Here is an 11,832-nt window from a genome sequence, read left to right as displayed (position 1 = left end):
TTTAATGAATCAAAATAACATCACTGCTGTGCTGTGAAGCATCTATTCGGTGAGCGGTGTTTACTTTGCATTGCCGGGGGCAAAACAGTAGAGGAGAGGTTCATTTGAATGTTGTCGGATAAGGATCAGAGGAAGAGATTTCAAAATTTAACATTTCGGTTTGCCTCAAGCGTTTCCCCTGAAGACTCGCTGCAAACCAGTTCTTAATCAAATATCTGAGACGTAAGCTGTGATCCTGAATGGGGATAAGCACAAATTGAATGGATTAAAAAACATGTAGCCTATATTTTATTTAACTTTGACTATTTTACCCATAATTTTCTCGACACGTGTAAGTTGCTGAAATTACTAAAAAGTTAACGAAAGAACTACAACGCTTCCCCGCATCAATGATGACAAAGGCTCCTCTGGAATGTGTAACATTTCATATTTTGCTTTATACGAGTAAAACACTTGTGCATCCGTGACACGCTTGTTTCCTTTCCTTCACCTTTACACTCTTGGAGCCTCGGACCATAAATGCCTCTTTGGCGGAGATGTAAAGGAGTTGATGGGCAGTGAAAACACACCCACTGACTAATAATTTCTAAGAGAGATTGATGTGATATGAGCACGAGGACAAAAGTCAATATTTGTCCTCAGTTACCCTGTCACACGATGTCTGCACAGGCCCCATTCAAACAATTACCTCAGTGCTCCCCACCTGCATGCACAAGGCCAACACACACACACACACACACACACACACACACACACACACACACGCACACACACACACGCACACGCACGCGCACACACACACACGGCAGGGTCAGGTTTGGACTATTATAAATTTTTGATTCAGTTTAAACCTGCAGACGATATATTTATTTAATAAATAACATTTCCCGTTCTTTTAGCGGAGGAAATTCATTTTTGTTTCTAGGTGTTTGACGTCTGCAGCTGGAGACTCAAACTTTAAATGAACAATTGATTCATTTGACCTGGGATTAATTCCAAAAGGCCTGTGGGGGCCTGTGAAATCCGCCAAAGACAGGAGCAACTGTCGCGCAACATATTTTCCCCTTTGTTCGTTTAACAATGGCACAGTTAGACTTTTTCGAAATAATGTTTCCAAGGTAGTGTGCAATACACATGCTTTTAACGTACCTCCTTGCGAAACTAGAGACAGTCCAATAGACGTCACCGAACAAACAGAGAGATTTGAATATTTGGACATGTGATTATATTACTAACACCTCTGTTGAAATGGTTGTGTATCCTCTGGTATCAAATGACATGCGTGCATCAGCAAAAAAAACAACCGTGCATATCACAACACACGTCAAGGGCTGTGGTGGAGATCAATAACCAACGTGTGTCTGTTAAGATCTTAAAAATGTCTCAGTCTTAAAATATCGGCCGATACCGATATGTCTGTGAAAGGGTAATTATCGGCCAATCGATATATTTTCGGGTTCTATTTTTAACGTGAGTAAGCATTTTCCTGAGGAGTTTATGGTCTCAATCGCTAGTTTCAAGTCTTCTCCAATACAGCGTGATGTTCATTTTGTAAAGTGGGTCTCATTTGGAGTAAAATAGACGATAAAGCGTGGTGTGCATTTGGGCTTAGACACAGCGTGATTGACAGCTGGTATCGGCCAATCGAACGCGAGGCTTTAAATCGACAGTTTACAAAACCAATCGCCGACGTCACTGCAGATTTGTGATAATTCAGCGTTTCACAATTTGATGATATTTGAAGTCTGGTGTCGTCTAATCTTTAAGGGGCCGAAGAAAGAAAAATGCAAGGTAATGATAAGCACAGCCGTTATTCACAAAAATACAACTTAGCCATTGTTTCAGTGTTAATTTAATCATACAAATGCTTAATTAGAGATACAGTGTGGTGGGGGGAGCCTTGTTTTGACATCTTCTCTTCAGATAAATGTGCTATTTTAGGACAATGTAAACGTTCACCCTGTCCACGCACCACGCCGTCCTTCTCCAGTCCACACATCGGGTCACAAACTAAACCTGAAGAATGAATCCAGCAATATTCAGATTTACTGGCCATCTGTCATTCTCGCTCTCTCCCACACAAACGCACGCGCACACAGGAAGGAAGCGCATGTACACACACACACACACACACAGACCGACGTGACTAAAAAGAAGCAAGGCAGGAACAGTGTATACTGTTCGGGAGGGGGACTCTCAGCTGACTCGGTGCAAATGCAAACAGATTGCTGGCGAATTATACGAGCTGGTGTGCGCGACCACAGAGGCGATTAACTCTACATATAAAAGGACACCGATAAGATGTGCATAATTACAACTAGCAGAAAGTTTGATGAATGGAACCATATCAAATTACAAGTGACTCGGAAAGAAAATGTAACAAGTTCTATCAACAACTTTTCCCATTTTATTTTTTAAGCCAAAATGCATGATGAAATCCATTGTTCAGGACATGATGAACATAGCAAAGCTGACGTAAAAGTTTCTGGTGTGACCATCAGATGTGCGAAACCTAAATAAACACAAGCCAATCAATCTTAAGTTCATAAGATCAGACATTTGTGCAGCGATGAAAGTGATGTTAAATAATGAAAAACTTGATGTTTAATACTCTGAAAACAAAACTTAAAGCTGTGAAGAGCATAGGCATTATGGGTCGAGAAGATTACCAAACAAACCAATGAACATTTCTGGAAAAGGAATCCACACAATAAGAAAAAAATATATAATAATAAAAGAAACAAATGATTTTTACCCTCATTAGCAGTGGTGGACAGCGCTGTGCAAATAGCAGTAACAGGACATCAGTGCTAATAATGCTGATGCAAAACTTTTCATTTTCAGATTCAAATTGTCTTGCGACAAAAGTACAGCTCATCCCCTTTTTTTCTTCACAATGTACTCTGCATGTCAAGCTGGTCATCCGTCCAAGAAGAGTCAAATCAAAGGGAGAACTGGACCTGGTTGTACTGTAAGATGCTTAAAGACGATTCACCTTTTCGGGTTTTCTTCAGTTCCGACTGACTCGGACCGGAGTCCTTATCAAGGCCACTGATACACTGGGTTTGTGTCTATCGTGGCGGTTGTTAAGACTCGCCGAGTGCAAAGTGACTCTCACTTTGAATGTATTTTGAGCGTTGAACGTGAAGGAGGCCGTCTGCGTCGTCGCGGAAAAAAAACTATCCCTCAACGGAGGAGGACGTCCGCACCACCACTTGATCCCGCACCTACAGCGGTCTCCCCTCATCCCTTCTCTAAGGTGACTCTCATGACTGTCGTCACAACCGCCACGAGCACTAACGGACCAAGTGACATCAACGGCCTTGACAAGGACCCCACAAGAGGTTGAACACCCACCAGTCAGCCAGAAAAGAAAAAAAACAACCTCTTTGGACTTCTTGTATCTCGTAACTAAAACCAAGTCAAATTTGACCTTTGATTCAACGTGTCTTGAATAACCACGGTCTGGATGAATAGGAATTTTCACAGACAAGTTGGTCTTTTGAGTTGCTTTTTTTAGCACCACCTGCTGGTTGTAAATGGGACTTTTTTTTCTTCTTTTTTTTTTTTGCATCTACAATGATGAAAGCAAATAAATAACATCGGGGCAATTAGTGAGTCAGTTTATCCAAACGACGCAGTATCACTCGACAACATTTCATGGAGGTACACAGCCGAGCGAAGCGCTCTCTCATTATTCATGTGTGTGTGTGTGTGTGTTTGAACAGACACGTCATCCTTTGCCCAAGTAGTATACACCATTTCTTTTGTCAGTTAAATCCAAGGAGAAACCATTCGCACGCACGCACACTCCCGCACACACACTGTAGACGTGGATTCAGAACCACAGTCACTCACCAGGCAAAATTGGATTTAGATGGCTTTTTCAACTCTTCCTCACAACTCACAGGCTCAAACTCACTTGCATCCTTTTTGCGCTTCAGCATCTATTTAAAGCGAAAAACCCACCCTTCACAAAAAAAGAAATCACAAAAAAACAACCCACACACACATTGTCCCATACAGTCTGAACCGAGCAGCAGACTGTGTCGTCTGACGACAGCACGGATTAGTGTCTCTGGACTTTTTGTCTTTGGAGGAGATGGGGTTCCTACACAGGGATCTGTCCATACTTTCCTTTCTTCTGTTTCTCTTAAATGTCTTCAGTGTCATGTATGTGATCGGTGGCTTCTCTCAGATACGATCGGCATGAATATTTCTATTTTACTTTTAACCACCACACTGACACGTGCTCCTTTAGTGTAAAGTTGTTTTGTGACGACATTTCCCATGTTGTGGAAGCATCACAGGAAACGCTGGGACTGGTGTGATGTTTTTGGGGGGTTCGATAGCAAGTTCTCCTCAAAAATGGCAAATGGAGAAACGTCCGGGTGACAGACGCTTAATGTCATGTAAAGACAAAAATACTTCTTTCAGGCTGAAGCCAACGGTGCATGTGTGTTATCTTACATGGGTCAGTGAGTCCAAAACTTCAAGGTTTAGTCAGAAAGGATTTCAAGTCCTGAATATAATACTAAGTCGGATATTGGTGGCAACTTCTAGTTCTCTCAGCCATAAATTCCATTAACAACAACTACAAAAATACTTGAAACGTGACGGGAGAGCATACGACCGCAAAGAGTGTTTGACATTGAGCTCAGTTTTCTTTTCTCTCTCTGGAAAGTAATTTTCTCGTCTTTTTCTTTTTAGACTAAATCGCAAGTTGTTTGAACATTTTTTTGTGAGTCTGGATAAAGAAGATCAGGCAGCAACTCCTTCGAGACACGACAACACAACAGTCCGGTTGATGCTCATCATATCAGGGTACAGAGACGTGTATACTTTTAGTAGGAATTCATCAAAAGTGCATTGATTCATCCAACACTTGGTGTGGTAAATAAAACATCACACTTTCCATGAAAGACCTACGTCAGACAAAGGCCTCGAAATTGATCCATGATCCCCATCAATGTTTCCCCAAACATTTTAAGATCTGTGTAGGAACCCTGAAGAGACTCGTGGGAAAACCAAATTGTACGCCGATAGTTTGTTTCTGATTTTCCCTTTTAATTTGCTGTGTTTTACAGTGGGGGGAAAAAAGAAAGTTGTGTGTGTCTATTTTTTTAAGGGTTTATAGCCTTAAAATGAAGCATTCACACATGCGAATCCAGGTGGGATGTTCCACTGTAGCAGGTGTAATCCAGAACCGCACTGTACTTTGTGTTTCTGTGGAAAGGGCCACGGACTGGGGAGAGGGTTGTCATGAGTCAATATAAAACAACTGTCCACCCCCTCCTCCAACTCCTTTACATTAATGACTCCCAGGGTGTGCAGCTCATCGTCGACCGTGGAGGGGGGGGGGGGGATTTCTGTCCTTCTAGCTCTGTCCAAATGGATAGGGTCCGTGAATACCCTGGAAAAATTGGAAAACAGGCATTACTTTGCGGAATATGAAAGCAGTAGCAAAACCTGACATGTTAAGTCAACGTCAACTTGAACGTATGATTTATCTGAATCTCCTGACGAAGCTGGGTGGTTGTCAACAGACCAGTTTAACCACCGTGCACTGGCGACGATACTGGGGCCACACCTGACAGATACCGGTCATTTAATCACGTTTAACAATTTGTTTCGGCCAGGGTGCGGTTTGCCGCCTTTCTGGTCTACATATCCCCACCCCTGCTGAATTATTTTCATCCCCGGTGGGGACAAAATGTGGAACGATCGCTGTGGCTCCCAGCGGCAGTGGCACCTTAAAACTTCATGCTGGTTTTATACCTCAAGTGACTCAGAGATTTAAATAAAAAAAAAAAACAGTCCAAAAAAACCCCGTAAGATATATGGAACCAAGCCAACACAGCTGTTTCAGAGGACAACATGACATGTTGCAGCACTGTTGGGAAACATTCATGACCTTTGATGAGTCATGAGCTTTGAGTATACATTTTAGATTTTAAAAGACTTGCGTAACAACTTTGAAATGAAGGGTTCTGTGTTTATGTGTCACCTCTTGTGGTGAACTTGTTGATGCAGAGAAGAGAAGCACTGTGAGCAAAGGGCGACTCCTTGCTTTCACCAAAGTCTGGTCAAGGAGGGAGCAGCTTGTTCTGTCAAAGCAAGTTCTACTGATTCTCCTCTCCAAGTCAAACAGATATGATTTTAAAAATCTTGAAGTCAATCATTAACCTGGCGTAGACAAACTAACACTCAAATGTGTGTTAGTCTCGGACCTCTCAAAGGCGTTACCAATGGAAGCAGACCAAAATGCCTCCGTGGATGCAATTGGATAGACCGTCAACCAGTGAGAGCAACGAATCATGCGACGTCTGTGAAGCGACGCGAAAATGTCAACAAGACTAAAGCAGAGAGGAGAAGATGATTCCACAATGTCTGTGAACCAGCATTGCCGTTTTCATGGGAGAACTTAACGGACAAGATAGCGGTTTCAATTGCTCCTTCATCCATGACAGCCCTCTTGGTGGTTTACAAAAGTCACTACTGCCCTTCATCATGGTATAAACCCCGTCCATCAGATGATCGGTTGTGATCGGACCGGCAAGATTTCTGCTGGTTGAAAATCATTTTCCAAAGGAAGGGATCCAGACTGTATTCTGGCAGAGCGAATGAAATGAGCTCCCAGAGTCTGCCTGGGTCCCAGGCCAGTCAATCATATTGGATGACCCCTAAAGCAAGCTCATGATGTACTACAGCAGCCAGTGGACTGTGCATGGATACATATATTTTTTTTATTTCAGTATTCTGCCACAGGGTGATCGATCCCACTTTCATGAGGGCAGGGTTACAAGAGGACAGGGGTTTTGTGGAGTGTAAAATCTTATATTTGATGCATACATACCTGACCATAAGTCACAACAGAAAGATTGGTTTGGAGTCCATTTGAGGCCCTATTTACAGCATTATGAGACAGTCCGTTTTGATCTTGCTGGATTGGCTCCTGCGTGTGTTCCCAGGCCCCGCCAGGATCTCGGAAGCTGTTGTCGGTGGCGTCGTGCTTGTTCTTCTGCGGCGAGGCGAAGGGGTTGAAGTCTTCCTGCACGTTCCGCTGCGGTTGGGTGTTGAATTCCGTCTCGAAGGAGGACAGCTGCTGGGTCACACCGAGGAGACCACCGACTTCTACGCTGAGGATCACCCAGATTACATCTGTGAAGACAAGGAGCACACACACACACACACACACACACACACACACACACACACACACACACACACACACACACACACACACACACACACACACACACACACACACACACACACACACACACACACACACACACACGTGTGGGCTGAGTATATGACTGACACATGATACCAATGTGCAGATTGGTTTTTTTTCTTATGACAAAGGAATAAGTTCAAGGGCTTGGAGAAAGTTTGATGAAATTGTGAAGAAATTAAGTTCACAGATTAATTGGAAAAAGGAAAATAAATGTTAGTTGGAGCCCTAAAAAAAATTACCTCATTAGATATTAGACAAATCATTGGTGATTTCCTACCTCCGTAGAATAACCCGGTGGCTGTACACATCCGCCACTGACCCTGGTACATGCCAGGAGCTGTGGGACTTCGCATCTGCACACTCACGTCTGTTATTTCCTGGGGGTCTAGAGACTTCACCATAACCGTGTTTACGTGTCCAAACTGATCCCCACCTATGTACTTGAGGCAGACCCCGGGCGGCCAAGCCTCTGCCCCTGAAACATGCAAAGATAGGGTGTGCGATCAAAACACAGTTCAGCATCAAATCCGGCTGCGTCACGGTACAAATTATAGTGCATAGGGAGTTAGAAAGGCTACTGACGGTTTAAATGGAGTTACATTTCCCATACCTGTGTTTTGTATCCTCCAGGTCTTTGTGAACGGCGTATCTGGAGGTACAGACTCTCCTTCCCCAATTGTCACATCTTCGACGAAGGACATGGATGGCGTGTTGACATTGGGACTTTCAAAGTCATAATATGCACCTATAGCAGCCTGAAGGTTCCTGTTCCAACAGAAAAAAAGGAAAAAAGCATGTTTTCAGGAGTTGATGTGACCAAAACAATCCTGGTCACGAGTTTCTGAATGTTAACGTCACATTTACTAACAGAGACTTGCCGAGTCTGGGGGGCTGAACTTTCTGATCTGCTTCCTCACTAACTACTTAATCAAATTAGACAGCCCCTCTCTTCTGATACTGACAGTTACAGAAAAGGAAAATCAGATAACTGCTCAACAGATTGAATAACTCCTCAGACAACATACTACAAATATGTCTGTTTTGGGACTTTTAAAAAATAAAAATACCTAAATGATCACGTCATACGTGGAAAGTCAGATATTTACGAGGGGTACCCCATCAATATTGCATTGTACTTATTGAAATGAGTGGAGTCACAAGAGAACAGACAATAATGATGCATCTAATGTCAGACGCCCACCTTGAAGCAGACAAACTAGTTTGACTGAAGTGTCATTTAATCACATGTGAGAACTGCAGAGTGGGTGGCTACTCTACATGGCCACAGTCCAAGGAACGCACACTTTAGGTCAGTCTCTCCCTGAGGGCATTTTCATAGTGCTACATTTGGTTGTACACATCAGCGTGATGGAAGTGGATGTGTGAAAAACAAATCATTTCTGACATCGCTGAAGTATACGAGTGTTTGTGGAGGGGGTTACACACATGTCCTTGTGTGAATCAGGCAAAAATACTGGATCCTTCCCACTTGTCGTACTGCAACTCCATGACGTCTTTTACGACGCCCTTCTTAATCGCTGAACATCCATGTCTGTCAATCGACAGATCTCCAGTTTCTCACACTGACTCGCTGTCATCCTCACATCACGAGGGACTGTTTTTCTCCGACATGCTGCTCCAGAGCCACAGCAGACGTCACACAACCGTCATAGGCTGAGAACTACTTGCCATGGCCGTGATTATCAAAATGATTTGGCTGCACCTTCTCATAAATACGATTTAAAAGGGTTTTCAAGCTGTAATCATTGCCTTTATTAATAGTTAATAACTTTTCCTCATACTTGTTATAACCCATTATAACTTGGGTTGCCAGGTTTTGGGAAACACAGGACTAACACCAAAATGAATTCAGGGAGACTCCTCCAAGGCATCGAGTCTACAGTTATTAAACGTTAGTTCGTCAATGGTTTTCTCACTGTGTGTGTACTGAGCAGACAAAAGTTGTTCTAATTAATTGAAGCATTTGTAAATGATTAGAAAAAGTGACTTCCTGATTCTTGTACGGAGTGCTCCTTTAATTAACGTGCCTTTCAACTGTCACAGTAGAAACACAAAAACAATCACCTCTAAACCAAAACCCATCATGTGGCAGGATTGCTGTTTAAACGTGTATACGTATTTGTATTTTGTGTATTTTGTAAGGTGTGTTGTGTGATACCTGATACTGCAACATTGGAATTTCCCAGATTGGGATCAATAAAGTCTTCGTAATCATATACATGATTTACGTATTACTGATACGGAGATGAAGCAGGATTCACTTATAACATTGTTTGGTTTATGCATGATGACACCCAATTTGCTGATTTTCGCAGCTCCTTGAAAAGATCTATCAAAAGTGAATTACTGTATGTAATTTGTAAAGCTCTATAGGGCATAACTGTTTCATCCTTTTGCTTATTGCATCACCTGTTCACTAACTGATCACCACACAGGTCTGTAACAAGAAGGTTGAAATATTACCGTCCAATATGCTTAAAATTTCTTACAATATTCCTGAGATGTTCACATATCGAGGCTCTGAGCTCTTCAATCAACAACAAAAAAAACAAGTCACCTCTCACCGGATAACGTCATCGTCCCAGTGTGACGACATCACGCCCCCCACCCCTTCAAAAAAATGTTGCACAATTGTGATTTTTAAGGTGGATCTTTTAAAGAGAAGTGATCAAAAACCCCTATTGATCAACTATCGGCTCGGTATCGGTCGTGAGACCACTTGTTGTCATCAGGCGATACCCCGTCGATCACGACTGGTTACGTCATCAGCGGACTAGCGTGGAGCGACCGCCTCGAGAGTTGTGTCTTCACCGGGGGTGGGGGGGGGCACTGGCTCCGAACACTATGACGTAACATGGCAGATCGATGTACGCGGAGAGTTTCCCTGCGCCCAAAATTAGCATGCTAGGTAGCTAGCTGGCTCGCTCTTTTTTTTTCTTCTTTTTTTTTACAATTATTTCATCGCAAACTTTTACGTTTCACTTCCGTTTGCCCCTGAACAAATTTGCTGGGGAGTTTGGCAGCAGCCATGTTTCCACCTCCTCTCTCCGCTCTGGACGACACTTACTTGTGTGTGTTCGTGTGTGTGCGTGTGTCCTCCTACGTGTTGTTGTTGTTTTAGCATTTTTTTTTTACGTATGCTAACTGGCTAATTTAAAGAGCTAGGCTAGCGTCACGTAACACAGTCCCCCCCCCCCCCGTCGCATCCCCGCACTCACCAGTTGGTCATGTCCAGGAAGAAGGCGCAGCCGGCCGGGTTGAGCTGGAAGCCCAACAGCCTCTGGAACTCCGTGATGAGGACGTCCTTGTCCGTGGTGCCCATGCAGCTGAACTTCTGCATGAGCTCCGCGTCCACGTCCATGTCTGTGCCCTCCATGGGTGGCGGGCGTCCCGTGGCGGAGACGCGGGGGGGGGGCAGTGCGGGCAGGCGCCGGGAGGGAGGGGAAGAGGGGGTTCCAGCTCTCAGTGTAGTCCGAGGCCTCGTCCGGCCATAACAACCAGCTCAACAACAACAACCGCCAGTGCGCATGGCACGGGCAGGCAGGGGGCGGCGGACGGTGTTTGACGTTGCAACGAGCCCCGCGCGTCACCTGCGCCAATCACAACGGTGGGCGTCGACGTCATCTGTTGCTATTTGAGGCCGCCCTCTTTCATTGGGTCGTAGATTAAAGAGCCGCTGCTCCTTTTTCTATTCATCATGTCAGTGCTCCAGAGTTCAGTTCAGGTTTAATATATGGGATTTGATATGCACTTTTATATGTGACACATGCAAAATTGGGGCCACACACACACACACACACACATGTGAAAGCACATGTGGATGTACAGTATTATATAATACATAATACATCCATGGCCCAACCCCCCTCTAACAAACTGAAAGACATTCAAAATGACGATAAATGACACCTGTGCATGGTTTCTTTGTATAATTTTGTGGTGGTTTAGTCTTGTATGGCTTTGTGACGCGTCTTGGTGGTTTGTGGTCATTTGGTATCCTTTTACTTCTCTCTGTGGCTGATGTGTGTCTTTTGGTGGTTGTGTTATGTCTGTTTTTGGTTGTTGTCCATTGCTTTGTGGTAATTTTTTTATCTTTGAGGTTGTGCACACAGTTGGTAATGAACACAAGCAGTCATGATATGCAGGGGTGGGGGGCTTACACAGGGCCCAAGGATGGGGGGGTCCTGGAAAGCCTGGAATTAAAAGGTTTTCGTGTTTGTGATTAGTGTTTTCTAAGTAATTAGTGTTAAAAATTGTAAAATGAAATTGGCTGAATACACTGGTTGAGAGACTTAACTTTGTATTTCAAAAAATAGTGGAGGTTCTCTGGGGGAGTCTTGGTCGTTTTTTTATTTTGTATTATGCATTACAGTAAGCATTTTCTCAATGTAGGGGTTAAAAAAACTAGTACTGACTAGTATGAATATTGGATGAAATATGATGTATCACGTAGTTATTATTACATCAGTATTAATTACCCATTGATATAGCAAATATTAATAAATAATAAAATATGAAAAGTAGTAATAGTAGAAGCAGTTGTAGTATTCAACCTTCGGACACAATGTTTT

General features: G+C 43.4%; 1 protein-coding gene across 1 annotated transcript; it reads right to left on the bottom strand.

Annotated features, from left to right (window-relative positions):
• Positions 1-2,384: 2,384 nt before the first annotated feature.
• On the bottom strand, positions 2,385-10,816 carry ilrun (inflammation and lipid regulator with UBA-like and NBR1-like domains). The gene is made up of 5 exons (XM_035631497.2): positions 10,480-10,816; positions 7,851-8,005; positions 7,518-7,715; positions 6,857-7,161; positions 2,385-5,413 (listed from the first exon to the last, which is right to left on the bottom strand). The coding sequence occupies exons 1-5, from the start codon at positions 10,635-10,637 to the stop codon at positions 5,378-5,380; spliced, it is 852 nt and encodes a 283-aa protein (XP_035487390.1). The 5' UTR covers positions 10,638-10,816; the 3' UTR covers positions 2,385-5,377.
• Positions 10,817-11,832: the final 1,016 nt, after the last annotated feature.

This window comes from Scophthalmus maximus, chromosome 6 (assembly GCF_022379125.1).
Source record: "Scophthalmus maximus strain ysfricsl-2021 chromosome 6, ASM2237912v1, whole genome shotgun sequence".
NCBI lineage: Eukaryota > Metazoa > Chordata > Actinopteri > Pleuronectiformes > Scophthalmidae > Scophthalmus > Scophthalmus maximus.
This window is presented reverse-complemented; position numbering and strand designations above follow the sequence as displayed.

What these genes read in the sequence shown, in the direction of transcription:
- ilrun (XM_035631497.2), bottom strand. Translation starts at nt 10,637, where the DNA reads ATGGAGGGCACAGACATGGACGTGGACGCGGAGCTCATGCAGAAGTTC. An exon ending in CACCGGGTTATTCTACGGAG is followed by an intron (nt 7,162 to 7,517) that starts GTAGGAAATCAC and finishes TTGTCTTCACAG; the next exon opens with ATGTAATCTGGGTGATCCTC. An exon ending in CTGTTGTGACTTATGGTCAG is followed by an intron (nt 5,414 to 6,856) that starts GTATGTATGCAT and finishes CAATTTTTCCAG; the next exon opens with GGTATTCACGGACCCTATCC.